This window comes from Chaetura pelagica, unplaced genomic scaffold, assembly GCF_000747805.2.
Source record: "Chaetura pelagica isolate M959 unplaced genomic scaffold, ChaPel_1.0 scaffold71, whole genome shotgun sequence".
NCBI lineage: Eukaryota > Metazoa > Chordata > Aves > Apodiformes > Apodidae > Chaetura > Chaetura pelagica.
Window position 1 is genome coordinate 301,930 of NW_009952435.1, and position 15,926 is coordinate 317,855.

At 38.8% G+C, this 15,926-nt stretch overlaps 1 protein-coding gene across 1 annotated transcript in view; it reads right to left on the reverse strand.

Moving 5' to 3' along the window:
* The window catches only part of ADCY2 (adenylate cyclase 2 (brain)), a 206,360-nt gene that overhangs the window by 14,590 nt on the left and 175,844 nt on the right, over positions 1 to 15,926 (reverse strand). The window contains exons 17-20 of the mRNA XM_010008360.1: positions 15,043 to 15,162; positions 10,201 to 10,385; positions 8,953 to 9,037; positions 2,892 to 3,050 (exon numbers count right to left, since the gene is read on the reverse strand). Coding sequence (XP_010006662.1) covers positions 2,892 to 3,050; positions 8,953 to 9,037; positions 10,201 to 10,385; positions 15,043 to 15,162 — 549 coding nt within the window. The remainder of the gene's footprint in view (positions 1 to 2,891; positions 3,051 to 8,952; positions 9,038 to 10,200; positions 10,386 to 15,042; positions 15,163 to 15,926) is intronic.

Genomic DNA, 15,926 nt, shown 5'->3' on the forward strand with positions numbered 1-15,926 from the left:
GGATACTTTGTCTTCCCTTTTATCCATATACCTGTGTGCACAAAATTCTCAAGTAGTATTCTAAAACAGACTATTCATACAGAAGACTAATTTTAACCTCAAAATCTGGTTTAAACAGAAAATAATGTACACGGAAGTCATATCAAGGATGAGAGGGTCATTAAGAGCAGTCAACATGATTTTACCAAGGGGAAGTCATGTTTGACCAACCTTATAGCCTTCTATGAGGAAGTAACTAGGTGGATAGATGATGGTAGGGCAGTAGATGTGGTTTATCTTGATTTCAGTAAAGCATTTGACACCGTCTCCCACAGCATCCTTGTAGATAAGCTAAGGAAGTGTGGTCTTGATGATCAGGTAGTGAGATGGATTGTGAACTGGTTGAAAGGAAGAAGTCAGAGAGTTGTGGTCAATGGGACAGAATCTAGTTGGAGGTCTGTGACTAGTGGAGTCCCTCAGGGGTCAGTACTGGGACCGGTACCACCAACGACCTGGATGAGGGAACAGAGTGTGCCCTCAGCAAGTTTCCTGGTGACACTAAAGTGAGAGGAGTGGCTGACACACCAGAAGGCTGTGCTGTCATTTAGTGAGACCTGGACAGGCTGGGGAGTTGGGCAGGGAGAAACTTGATGAAATTCAACAAGGACAAGTGTAGAGTCTTGCATCTGGGGAAGAGCAACCCCATGTACCAGTACAGGTCGGGGGCTGGCCTGCTGGACAGCAGTGTAGGTGAAAGGGACCTGGGGGACCTGGTGGACAGGAGGATGAGTATGAGCCAGCAATGTGCCCTTGTGGCCAAGAAGGCCAGTGGCATCCTGGGGTGCATTAGAAAGGGTGTGGTTAGTAGGTCAAGAGAGGTTCTCCTCCCCCTCTATTCTGCCTTGGTGAGGCCTCATCTGGAGTATTGTGTCCAGTTCTGGGCCCTTCAGTTCCAGAAGGACAGGGCACTGCTTGCAAGAGTCCAGTGCAGAGCCATAAAGATGATTAAGGGAGTGGAACATCTCCCTGATGAGGAAAGGCTGAGGGAGCTGGGTCTCTTTAGCTTGGAGAAGAGGAGACTGAGGGGCGACCTCATCAATGTTTACAAATATGTTAAGGGGCAGTGTCAGGACAATGGAGCCACGCTTTTGTTCAGTGATGTCTAGTGATAAGACAAGGGGCAACGGGTGCAAACTGGAGCATAGGAGGTTCCATGTAAATATAAGAAAAAACCTCTTTCCTGTGAGAGTGACACAGCACTGGAACAGGCTGCCCAGAGAGTCTGTGGAGTCTCCTTGGCTGGAGACATTCAAAACCCACCTTGACAAGTTCCTGTGTGATGTGCTCTGGGTGACCCTGCTCTGGCAGGGGGGTTGGACTAGATGATCTTTCGAGGTCCCTTCCAACCCCTAAGATTCTGTGATTTTGTGAAACCATATAAAAATGAATGTTTGCAACTAAGGAAAATGAAGACAAATTTCAATTCAGTATCTGTTTACCTCAGTATCCACATGAGGAAAAGCTTGATCTGTCCTAACACATTCTTAGGTGTACATACATACACACATACAGAATGTCCTGTAAGGCTCATCGCAGCCTTGCTGACATTGAAACAAATCTGAAGACATGACAGGTGCTTATATTGCTGAACATTTCCAGGGATTTAAAATCTTTGAAAACTGCATTTAAAGATAAACAAAATAAGAAGCAACTCAATATTTCATTTTTAAAGGGATGCCACTAAAATGATGTAAAATCATTTTTACTTTGCCTGATGTGATAGATTGGAGAGCTCAGCACCTTAGAATTTCTGATCTTCACTAAATTTACTAAAGCTCATTCCAACCTAAGAATCTTGAGGGCTGACAATATAAATCCAGTTGCCAATACAAAGGTGAGCAGATGGTGTTGCTCTGCTGGAGAGCTGAGATGGAACAGCACAAAAATGAGCAAGCAATCTCCTCCTGATGGTTTGCTGTGTTTAGTGCCTGAACTGAGAACTGGAGCTGAGCCAACCTGGCTTCTAGCCAAGGTCTTCACTGGATTCAGAGGAACCCCACAGCAGCTTTAATTTGACATTAACTACCAAATGAGTATTTGCAGGTAGTACTAAAGTACAAGATAAAGTACTGATTAGTATTGCTTAATGAAAACCACATTGAAAGGGAAGACATTGTCCTTTTTGACTCAGGAGATAAGAAGTTAATCCCTAAAGATGCCCTCTCCTCTCTTTTGTCAGTTTTGGAACAAATGTTTGGTATGCACAAGTAATTCAAACTATTGCATTTAAGATCTCTAGAAATGCTGCTCTTTATAAACACTTCTATTTTTTAATCCTTTTTGTTCCTTTATTAAAACCATAAAGTAGTATTTAGGAGAAGATCTAATTTCCACCAGAGTCAACAGGGTCTTTTTGGTTGACTTTTCTGGTGCTTGGATTAGGTCCATAAGCAGTGGGTAAACAGGTAATTCAGTGCTCAGAATTAACATAGCCACTGTTTCAAGGAAAAGGTTAATTTTCGCTCCAGTAAGCAAGGTCTCCAGACACCAGAAGAATATTCCGAACCTGGATGTGGCTCCACTCTGATCCCAAAGGAAAAAGTATCAGAATGCATATGATTTAAACAGAAATCCATGTTGATGCAACCATCCCCTTTTTCCTCCTCATCCTTTTCTACCCTCCTTCAAACAGCAAAGTGCATTGCCACTTACAATAATTTCACATTTTTTCTTGAAGCTACTAAAGTGCATTCAGTGCTGAAAAGCAAGCCTTTCAGGTAGGTAAGCAGCAATTAAAGTGACTGTAAATCTATAGTCTTGCTGTATGGACCTGCTGGTCAAAATAACTTTAAGTGGTATTTCCAGGATATACTGCTTTCTTACAGAGTAGAGGATATACAGAAATGGCTGACCTCATTCTTCAAGTTCCTTGCCAAGAAGTGTTCAGCTACGTGGGCTGGAAGCACGTTCTCCAGAAGCACTCGGTTTAGGTTCTCCATGGTTTCAATCTCCTCCCGCTCTTTTTTGAACTTGTTCTTCCACAGGAAGTCTAACCTACAGTAATATTCATTCTGTTACAAGAGGACACAGAGGTAAAGAAACAATAGGCATCTTGTCCTGCTGGAGTACAGGTTTAAGAGACAAAATAAGCACAGTACACCACCCATACAAGGCTGTTATTTGACCACTCAAGTACAATTCCCGATCCACAGAAATCGAATCCCACATTCTGTAACATACATTTCATCAAACTTACAAGCCTACTCCCTTTCCCCTTTGCCCCTCTCCCCCAAAAAAGGCCCATAAAAAGGCCCAGGAAAAAAATAAAGTTGCAAGTTGGAACAACAGAAAAAACAATGGAAGATTTATTTATTTACTCTCAGGCTTTAGTAGAAATTCATTTAGTAGAAATTAATTAAAATCAAACACTGTTACAGAAATGATTTTCACTTCTGCAACTTAGTATGATGTCTTACTTATCTGAAGTGTAGAATTTGACTTGCAATAATGGGAGCTTCAGGAAAACTCTTAACTTTTACATACTTCGTTGAAGTATTATGCCTTCAGTTTATTAAACCATTATCAATGTATCAAAAATGGCCCAGTCAGTTGGGCTAACCCAGTTCTTTGTTTTGTTTTGCTTATTTGTTTGGTTTGGGGTTTCTTGTTTGTTTGTTTGGATTTTTTTTTTCCACATTGCTTTCTATAATGCTTTACCCACTTTTCTTGTTTTGGTCCCAGAGTTCTAATAATTGGTTTTTAACATTGCCAACAATAACAATATCTGCAACTATATGGTAATGCATAACATTATTGGAATATCAGTATTCTTGGAGATCCAATTGCATTAAAAAGATGTTGAAAAATGAATAAAAATGCAATTTTGTGGAGCTGCCTCTATTTCTTTTCAATATTGCCAATGTTTTGTTGTAAATTCTATGGCATTATTTCTGAACTAAAGCCTCCACTGCCCTGACTATCTCATTTAAGCTGATATAAATCAAGAGCTGTTTCAATGTAGTCCAATGGTTTAAGGCTATCATGCAGCCTCAGTGAAGACTATGTTATTAACCAGGAGAACATGATTATGATGACAATCTTATTATAGGAAACCCTAAAAATGTTAGCTAATAATATTAGCAGTCTGTAAGCATTCACATCAAAAAGAGAGTAGACCTTCTGACTGGACAGTGGCTGTCAGAGCTCAAAATGATTCACAGATATTTTGTTGAGATTACAGCCAAAGCTAGAGTAGAAAGTTGAAATGAGATGGTATTAAAATGATTTGGCAAGCTTTTAAATATGCATATTATATATTCATATATCTAAGTTCCCACACAGATGATAAATTTGAATGCCACCAACTGTACTCATGCAGAAAAAAATCCAGTAAAAACCTAGGATGTTAAAATTATTTGCATATATTGACAAAAGGAAACTGGATGCCTGACATAAAACTGAAATTAGGTCTCCATATATTGTACTATCTTCACCTTGAAAAGAAAAAGGACTGTATAAGCTGAAATCTTCAAAGAGCTATATTTTCTCTTTAAAGAGCTAATACTAAACAGATAGCTTACTTACAGATTTATTATTTATTGAATGAAATTTAGGCAAAGACAACTCAGAAATCAGAAAAAAATACAGCAGAATGTATTCTATAATTAATTTTGAAAACTAAAAAAGTCAGTGCGTCTTATGCCAAAATGCCTATTCAGATTTTTAAAAATAAAAAAGCAGTACTTAAAAAAAAACTTACTTTAAAATGTGGATTTTTTTTGTTTGCATAAGCTGGTTGATTTTGTATATATGTCATTAAAGATCCTGTATAATCTTTGTAGCCTCACAGTCATAGGAAAGTCAAGATCGTTTCATATTTTACATGTTATTTCCAGAATATTTTCAACATGTTAGAATGAAGATATCTCAGAATGGCATTTATACATCTGCAGGCACAATATCCTTGAGATACAAAATTTTCCTTCTTCACCTTTTGCTGCTTTACTTGACAGTACTTCCCAGTGGGTGAGCACAGTGGAACACCCAGGGAGGCATGAAGGACAGTGTGCTCCTCCAGGCAGCAGAAAGCATTTGGCCTCCTCCAGGACAAGAGACTACCATGCATCTGTGCAAGGCAATGCAATACAGCCCCAGTTGTTCAAATCAGTAGTAACTTCTTGGGCAAAAGCAGTTAAGTGCAACAAGAACTGATTAATGTCTCATTGATGGGTTTATATTTTTAAATTCTAGTGGGACACACACCTGGGTCTATTTTCAATACTTGCCTGAGCTAGGCAATTAACTAATTCTCACAGAAAGAATGTCACATAGAAATTCAAGATAAGCAGCTCAGGAGTAGCTGTCTATGCTCTAGGTGTCTACAGTCAAGAGGAGATGAATGCTATGGCATTCAGTAAAGAGGTCAGCAAAGGCAGCACTAAAGCAGGTAAGATCAATAGAAATTAAATATGGGGTTTTATTCAGGTGAGGGAGCTAAGGAGTTTCCACCTCACAGCCATTACTCACACACAGCAAGTCTGAGAAATGATCTCAACATGGAGCATCAGCAGATGTCTTAGAACACATTAATAAGTTGATCAACAAGGACTCATCAGCTCTAAGGTAACAAAAATGAAAAGCTGCTGGTCTGAAACTTCTGACAGATAGCCTGGTCATTAAAAACAGCCACAGCATCAAATAACTTACAAATGGTAAGGACAGAACGTAAACGTTTGGAAAAGTCCTGGGGTGATGCTGAGAACAATAGAGTAAAGTACTTTGGAAAAAGCCACACTAAGGAAAAGAGCTATGTAGACATATTAGCTAAAGCTGATACGAAAGGGAAGAGTTGACACCTGTTTTATAAACATGCCTCCATCTGTTAGAAGTCAATGGGCATGTGAATAGGAGTAAATTCTGAAATAAGTTTTCATTAAAAACTTTCAGAAGAGGCTCTTGAACAGACTACATTATCTAAGAAGAGAAGGATCCTCTCACAGAGTAACAGCTCACTAAAAAGCAGAACAGAGATGACAAAGAAACAGTTTTCATGGCTGAGAGAAATTGCCATGAACATCTGGGCAGTTAAACAGCCAATGAAATTCAGTGTGGATAAACACAAAATAATCAGTCACAGGAAAATATTCACCTGGCCTACAGAGTATTGGGATGTGTGTAATTTTAGGGACTGATGGGAAAGGAATTCACAGGCTATGTCAACACCACTAATTCAAGCTAAGCTATGAGACATTTAATGCTCAATAGTGTTTAAATGTGAACACACTCCTTACGGAGTCCCGCCCATGCCAATCTGTACTTCCCCAGGCCATGCCTGGGCAGGGTGCAAGGGTCACTGTCCTCAACATATCATCTGCCTGCTGCCAGCCTATTTATAAATAACTCTAATGGCATGCATGCAGAATGGAATGTGTCACTCGATCTCAGTGCCAGGGAATGGTTGTAGCCTATGTTGGCATGAGCATAAAAAAAAAAAAAAAAGCAGTTCTGCTTTCTCCACCTAACTTCTGGCTGCTCACTCTCATCCTGTGCTCATTCTTTGGCACAAGCATTGCTGCAGCCACACCATAAAACCAGTTTAGGAAATAGATCTAGCTGAACACCTTCCAGGGTTAATATTTAAACCTATTTAGGGCCACTATACAGCTCCACAGGCAGCTGTGCCAGCACAAATGAGAAGGTACAAGGATAAGACTGAGTAGCTGAGGAGAGGCCTACTTCTTTCAGTGGTGACGCTGGTTGTGCAGCTAAAAGCATTAGTTGTACCCGAGAAATAAGCTGGCTCATATAACCTCTAATTAGATACCACCTCCCCCTCTCTTCAATCCCATTCAACCAGAGACACACATTCCCCACTCTGCTTTTGCATCAGGAGAGGCATCTCTCTGACCACTGGTTAGCAGGTTCACAGACCTACACTTCTTGAAAGCATTCACTTTTTGTTTACATAAACATTCTGGTTACTCACCCTGGGGTCAGAGGAGCACCAATGCCAGCTTAAGGGAAATGGAAAGACCACCCTTTTAATCAGTGGCTATTATAATTAGCATTGTTAAGATAATCAGATATTAAAAGAGATTTGATTATCTGCAAAGCAGAAAAATCCAGTAGCAACAGAGAAATTATTTGTATATTACTCTCAGTGGAAGAAAGGTAAGGGAGAATTTTACTTTGCCTACACTGCCAAGATGGCTTGACAGTGTCCTGCAAGTGCCACCCGATGGAAGCAGCAAACAGAAAGTTTAAAAGCAAACAAGAAGATGGACACTTTTGCATGACATTTTATCAAATTGTGAAATTCAGTATCAGACAGACCAGGAAGATAAAACGTGTTAAAAAGGGATCAGACAGTGTAACAGAATGCAGAGCAACCAATAGCCCTTAAATGTTGCCACTGAAATGCCAAAAAGCAGAAGGTGGGAAGCGTATGTCTCTGGAAGGGTCATTCTGTGCAGGTCCATTTCCTCCCCTATTCTTTTCCCAAGCATGTGCTACCAGTATCACTAACTTCAAATGGCAGGTCCTATGCCAGGTATGTATTAAAATTAGTTCACAACATTTTCTAGTTACCATTTAGACTTTGCTTGAGAGTGTTTGAAAACACAGAGGGTTTTTTTCTTGTTATTCTTTAAGGGAGAATAAATTAGCAGAAACAATCAAAGGCAAAAGACTAAAGAGCCACAAACCAGTGGTATCATGACAACGTGCCTGGACTTACAGCTCTGAAAACAAAGACTTTGTCCATTTCAGGGTCATTTTCCAGTTGGTGTGACACTCTCAGTTGCATGCAAACCAAACTTCCTTGTTGACGTGACTGAACCCACAAAGAAATACTCTCTGTGCCCAGTAAAGATGACATTCCTTTTTTCTTGGTGTGGCACCCACTACCTACATCTGACACCTTGGTTGATCAGGACTAAAAGTTCTCACCTGGTGTGAGGAAGTATTTATCCCTCTATTTGAGTGGAAATAGCTGTGCTACAGCCCCACTCTCTGCTACCATCATCAAATGAGCAAACTCTAATATGGCGCTGGCAGCAGGGGAGATGAAGCATGTTATTTCTAACTCAAGAAGGATGTTCCCCACTACAGCAAATACTGGAGAAGCTGCCAGATAGGAATTTTTTGTCTAGTAACCTGCAGGGGCTGCTTGGCAATTTAAATAGTCATTATGTTTCAGGGAATTGCAATGTAACTGAGTGATTTAAAGACAGACTGGGATAAAAAATTCCCCCCAAGGCTGCAGGCTATGAGGGTACAGCCTGTTCAGGAGATCTCTCAGATTGCACCTTCCATCTCGGAGCCCTGGCTTGTGCACTGCATCATTTCTGGCATGATGGGCTGGAATTGCAGCTCTTAGCCACAGATTATGGACAGACCTGATGTTTTAAAGAACTGCCCTTGCACCTGCCCTCAACTTCATAGAGGGTAAGACCACTGAGATCATGTTTGTACTGGAAAAGCACAACTGGGTAATAAAAAAAGTAGTTTCTCATTGGGTCACAGTTTCAGTGCAACTATGGCCTCAGCATGTGGTACACTTCTGGGTGCATGTTACATTGTTTCTGTGTCTGCATCAAATTGTAATAACTGTGAAGAAAATAGCTTGTAATTAAGCAACTAGGGAGACAGCAGATGGATGCAGACAGATGGGAGCACACAAGGAAGCTATGAAACAATATTGGTCAGCATGACAAGCAATAGTCACAGCACACTATCAGCTTAATGTCTACAGTCTCTGACAGTTATTGGTGAGTTTTAAGGCCATACTGGAAGGTAATAGAGGAAACAGCTTTACTTAGATGCTTCTGACACTCCTTTGCAAGGGTATGGGACAGAACAACATGAAGCTGTTGGTCAGATCATCTAAAAAATGTCTGAGGAGGTGGCAGGCAGCAGCACATGGAGGCTGGCATTGTGTCCACTGATGTAGATGAAGAGAAGTGCAAATCTTACCTGTCTACCCAAAACCAGTAAAGTGACGAAGAATATAAACAATGAAACTGAGCCCATTGTCTTCAGGTCTTTCAGTATTCCTGGCCTATAAAATAAGAACATAAGTAAAGGTAGCTGCTCAAAATTTAAAACAAAATTACTTCAGCACAAGACTAAGACCACAATTTATAGTAGTTTCAGGTATGTAAACTAAGATTATTTAAATATTATATGCTTTATTAATGAAATATTATTACATCAATTAGGTAGCTTTAATTACTTCTACTACATTTGGTGCAAATGTGCCTACATTTTGAAGTCCAGTAATAAGATGAGGATTTAGTTAAAATAATACCCTTGTTTGCTTACAAAGTGAGAGCATTTGGTGCTTAATCTATACAGGCAGATTAAAAATAAATGTTGATGTAATAACACTACTTCTGTAATGGTCCAGTGGTCTTCTGGGGTGCATTAAGAGGAGTGTGTTCAGCAGATCAAGGGACGTTCTCCTTCCCCTTCTACTCTGCCCTGGTGAGATCTCACTTGGAGCATTGTGTCCAGTTCTGGGCTTTCCAGTTCAAGAGGGACAGGGATCTACTTGAAAGAGCAGGTAGAGGGAGGTTCTCCTCCCCATCTCCTCTGCCCTGGTGAGACCTCACTTGGAGTATTGTGTCCAGTTCTGGGCTCCCCAGTTAAAGAGGGACAGGGATTTACTTGAGATAGTCCAACAGAGGGCTACGAGGGTGATTAAGAGACTAGAACACCTGTTTTATGAGGAAAGGCTGGGAGACCTGAGCCTGTTTAGTCTAGAGAAAGAGAAGACTGAGAGGGGATGTTATTAATGTATATAAATATCTGACAGGTGGGTGTCAAGAAGGAGAGGCCAATCTCTTTTCAGTCATGCTTTGTGACAGGATGAGGGGCAATGGATGCAAACTAGAACACAGGACGTTCTACATCAACATGAGGAAAACTGTAATTAACAACCTTAACAATGACTTCTTCCCAACGTCCTTTATTACAAAAATGCAAATTAAACCATACTTTATTTCCTATAGCATATGTTTCAAGCACCTTGCCCAGACTTGTTTATTTCATTCCAGTACTCTGAGGTGTGACATTACATATTAACTGCAGCATGACAATGATTTGTGACTTACAGACTATATAACCAAAAACAGAGAAAAAAATCTGTTCCATGACATAAGAACTGCCATAGGTAGCATTTAATTGCTATTCATTTTGTAAGAACTGGAGTTATCCACCTACCTTCTAAGAGGTGCCATTGCATACATAAATTTGCTGTAGTCATCCAGCATGGGCCCATGAGTGTGCAGAAGGATAACATTGTAGCCCACCAATGCAATCAACATTATTACCATTTTCAACTCATAATTTATCCTCAGGAAAACAGAGCAGGAAATGAGCCCTAATATGCAGCTGTATATAAAATACTGGCAGAGAAAAATCAAATGGAAAAGATTGAGAATTTGGCTCTTGAGCGGGAAATAATACAAAATAAAATGCTCAGGCTAGTTTAAAAACCAAATTATTGACTGACCACTTAAGCATGGAATCTATTACAACCTTATACTTTACAGTCAGTAACTGCATGTTGCTATTTCATAGAATAGATCCTTTTTCTTACTGGGCTCCAATTCACTCAAAACTCAATAAAATCCAGATTACCCTCCTTATTTATGATCCCTAGCTTTCACTCATTGTCACTTTTGATTTAGTCATCTGCAGTAGACAGGAGTGCCTGCTCATGGGATGCCACTGCTGGTGTTGCAGTCAAATGCAAGAGCCTGCTGCCAGCAGACTGACAAAAGATTTATTCCTGTGCCACTGAAAGGTTTTCACTCATCCTTGAGTTTAATAACTACCCTGTATGTACTACTAGAATGAGGGTCAAGATAAAATGTCTAAAGATCTGAGAACAATAATTTCAATGCCTATATTTGCAGTATTTATAAATTGATGCAATACACAGTTGTTATGAACCTCATAGATTTGCCATTTAACAAACTCTAGAAAGACAGCTAAGATAAAAAGAATATAAAATTATTACCATGGCCTATGCATAATATAAATTTAAAAAAAAATCATTCTGTCACATCCTCTTGAGTTATGACTACATTAAAACACATTCAATTGTTAAAAAAGCCTTTTCTTTCCTATATTCTAGATACCAACAAAAATATGTATACTTTAAGTTAAATTCCTGGAAAAATCTTTTTTTCTGGATACTTTCTGGAAATAGATTAGGACAACAAAATCGATGTCAAAATAGGAATAATGATTTCTCACTAGAATTATTATCTTAGTCCTCACTATACAGCCTTTTGCCAAAGATGCTACATGAAAGTTACAGTCCTGCACCTTGTAAGGAAGTTACCTATTCTGAAACTACAAAGCATTCTATTTCTAGATATGATGTTTTCAGACTACTGTTGACTTGTTGATGGCAGTACTTTCAACAGAACCTGAATCACTATATCAATTTTGAAGGATCACTAAGAAGAATAATTTTCCCAGCACCCAAGAGACAGAATTGATCTGACATCTCAGTCACTGCCATTACTGTAATTTGCTTGCATTTCTGCTTGAAATAAGAAATACAAAGAGCTACTGTTCAGAATCACCAAAAAAACCCCCTTCTCTGATGGCTGCATTCCCACAGAGGTCACTCTCCAAATTCAGTGGGAATTCAGCCATAAGAATACCTAGACTAGACTGAAAATTTCAGCTAAGATTTCAGACACGGGTTGATGGATTAGAGTGGTACAGCCACAGTTAAGAATGCAAACTCTTATTTTGTGTATTACAATGCAAGATTGCAGTAAGCAACAAGCAGATCTGGAAATGAGTCTGTAGGCAACTCTGAACAGCCACCAAGTCATTAAGCTTTTTTTTTTTTTTTTTTAGTGGTACAGCCACAGTTAAGAATGCAAACTCTTATTTTGTGTATTACAATGCAAGATTGCAGTAAGCAACAAGCAGATCTGGAAATGAGTCTGTAGGCAACTCTGAACAGCCACGCCAAGTCATTAAGCTTTATTTTTTTTTTTTTAATGTCACCTTAAATAAACCTTATTCAAACTGTAACTTACATATATGAATTATTATTGTTTCTGAGTGCTCAGCACTGCAAAAAAATATTTTAATTCCTGTTAAATGAACTTAAAATTCACCCTTTTAATACTTTAGTCAACACTTAAATACTGTAGCTTCAATCTTTCTCAAACCGCTTTAGCTTTTCAGACTAATGCAAAAGGGCTTGAAAAAAAAATTAGAGGAGGATGTGCAAGACCAAATGCTTCAAAAGACAGAAATAAAGAATAAGGAATAAAGGTAACTGGCATTCTAGCTAGCTTCTCAGAAGGACGCATTCAGTGACAAAACAGGCAAGACACTTGAATGCAGCAACAATTTGGTGTAGAATCAGTCAAAGTACTTATATGGAAAATCAGGACCAGTGGAATTACTGTCATATGTAGAGCATGAGAGCTCTGTTTTTTGCTAAAACACAAAAATTGCAAGCTGTCAGGAAACTGGCAGCCTGTCTCCTGGGCCAAGCGGTCTCAGTTCTTCAAATGAACATGAACTTTCCAACAGATGAATTAATGCCCAACTGGGAAAAAATTACAGCTTTTGCATGCCGGTATACTGGGCTTGTTTCTTAGTGAAGACCTGTTTCAAGCTTGTTCATCCTACACCCCTGTACAACTTGCTGAAGAAAGAAATGTACTCAGACTAGACAGGCATTGAAGCTTTTTCCAAGGCAGAAAGTCGTAGTGTACCAATCCTTTGTAGTGACCCAGCCCAGTGCCTTTGACGTCTTCTCTTAAAAGCTAAGACCTACGGTTCTGTGGTTATAAAGATCTTGGCTAAAGTAAAACTCTTCTCTTAAAACCTGTGGTTATAAAGATCTTGGCTAAAGTAAAAAGGCATCCTGCTCCAATTTGTCTACGGAGAAAAACTTCACAACAAAGTCATTTTGGAATTCCCTCGTCAAATAAAGTGTGTTTCGAAACTGCATCTTTTAGAAGTCAGGATTATAACTTCTATTTATTAGTATGTGGAGGTGGCAGCACTGATACCAGACTGTATTTAATCACAGGAACAGATATTCATGACTTGAAATCTCCCAGGCCTAGCTTCTATTATATGGAAATCACAGAAGCATCATACCAAAACTACACAAAACCAAATACAAGCGAAGTCCCCATAAAGTACTGTGTAATCTTTGCTAAGTCATTAAAAAGAGCATGAAAGCAAGCAATACAACTCCAAAAAAGTTGTTTTGGGGGGTGGAGGAGGGGAAGAATCTACTGGTTTTCTTCAAAATTAACTAAATTTTATTGGGGCTGAAACAATTAAAAAAATCTCTTATTCACTCATTTTAGATGACATAGTCTATACATCTGTCAGATCCACTATCCTAAGTCACAGGATGTTGATCAACATGAATACAGCTTGAAGCAAACACACAGATTCAAAAATCAGAATTTTTAATTTTAGGAAACCAATGTTTTGCACCTCAAGTATTCAGTCTCTCATTCAGTAAACAGAGAAGAATTTTGTTTCCAGATATCTTTTTTTTTTTTTTTTTTTTAATTAAGATAAAATATAGTAACTCAAAAGGAATTAATGACTTTTTCAAGTTAGAAGTTATTCAGTGCCTGAGGATGAAAATGATGTGCATTTGAGAGATGCGATGAGGGAAAATGTTTTTTAAAACTTTAACCAACTTAAACTTTTCATCTATTAACAGAAGTGACAACTAAATGTATATATTGTGACATATTATCAAAGACAAATCTTTTTTTATGAAATAATGCATTTTTTAAGCCAATTGAATCTTGATAATGAGTATAGTTTACGAAAGCTGCATCCTGAAGATGCTTGTTGGAGAATTTGCTACAAAAAAGAGAAAAAAAACACCTTTTAAGATGTTCAAAACTATAACAAGCAATATAAAGATGACTAGAATACCTGCTAACTAAAGAAGCAAACAAATATAAACAGGCATTGGAACAATTTATTACTATGTGCCTGTGAGTGTGAACACATGCAGAGGCTGGGAGAAGCACTGAATAATTTCTTTGATAACAAAGATAACTTGCTGTCAGTGCCAAAAGAAGACAAAGGCACATATCGATACTGCAATTGTTCTTTTCCAGTAGGAGAGTTCTATACATAATTAACGTGTGCTTTTGTGTGTGTCTGGGATTGTTTATCTCGACATACTGAATATCTGTTTCATGTAAAACATATTGTGTGGAAATCAGCACACACCACTCTGGTACTGGTCTCATCAGTTCTGCATAGAGATAACATAATCTCACTACTCTCACTGCCTCTTGCTTATTTATCCAAAACTCTTGACCTATTTTGGCACAACATACAGCTTGCTACTTTCAGCTGCAGGTCTTCTGTAATCACTTTAAGAATCAGTATTCTCCTGGATAAGGATTGCATTTGATGCAGCAACATCTTTCCACCTCTTCTCACATGTGCCTCTCTGCTTTGCTTCACACTAAGACACCTTCTTCAAATCAGTTCAGAACTTTTAAAAAGTTTGTACAGCAATACATGAGTGTTGTATTATCCTCCCTCTCACACCACCTCTTAATCAAATATGCACTGACAGAATTGTGACAATCACAGATTTCACTTTTACTGTCAGGTCAATAATGAAAATGGTGAATATCTTCAGGTCTACCACTGGTCCTTGTGAAACGCATCTGCAGACCAACCCGGCTTTCAGTGCACAGTCTGCTTTGTTGTCGCTGTGTGTTCTCCTGATACCTTGTAACACCTGTTTGTTAGCATGGGTGAGTTACACTTCTTTAGCTACCATAGTGTTTATCCTTTATCCATATCCTGCTTTCTGCTCTGACCTCATTCATTTAAAACTTCTGTTTCCAGAAATACTAATCTCCTTTAACTTCCTGCTTAGCTAAAAAGCAGTTGCAGATGACTGGAAAAAAAAGCGCTTTTGCTGAAGTCTTAAAAACCAGTGAGTATTTAACTTCAAGCAGATCTGGCAACAGTCAGTTCAATGTAATTCTTGTAAACAAACAAAGAAATGTAAAATGAACTTACCGGTAGGAAAAAACAGTTGTTTTGTATACACCACCGTGTCTGATCACTTGAATTAGGAAAACTTGCATTTGATGAATTAAGAGTGGAGGGAAAAGCTTTCACAGCATTATCCAGGAAAAACTAGAAATAAAACAACACATAATCCATCATCTTGTCAGCTGTTTTAGGTCAAAACACAGCAGAGAAATGAAGACGTGGAGAAAGCCTTGCCAGTAATAATTTAACTTTGATATTTCACTGCAAATTGAAATAGCAAAGGGAAAATTACATCACCTGATGACTTGTTTCTGCATCCTCAGACAAAACAACTTTGTAAACCTCCATCTGACACTTTCCATTTGAATAAAAGATGAAAAGCTTTTTGCTATGTTGCTTTCATAGATCAGAAGCTCACACACAATATATATTCAATATTAATAATTCCTGTGTTTACCTTAATTGAACCTCCTATTTAAACACAGAAAGAATTAAATAAAGAATAAGAAGACTTTACTGAAGTTTATTTACACAGATGCAATAACATCATAAAGATGACAAGCCTCTTTCAGTTTTAAGCCATTCTCCCTTGTCCTCTCACTGCATGTCCTTGTAAAAAGGTCCTGTCGCCTCCTGCAGCTTTCCTGTAGGCCCCTTCAGGTACTGGCAGGCTACTACGAGGTGTCCCCAGTGCCTTCTCTTCTCCAGGCTGAACAGCCCCAACTCTTTCAGCCTGTCTCCATAGGCAATTCAATATTTGTGGTCTTTCTCTGGACCCACTCCAAGAGCTCCATGTCCTTCTTATGTAGGAGATTCCAAAACTGGTCAGAGTACTCCAGGAGGCGGTCTCATGAGAGCAGAGTAGAGGGTGGAATCACCTCCCTAGACCTGCTGGTCACATGTCTTTT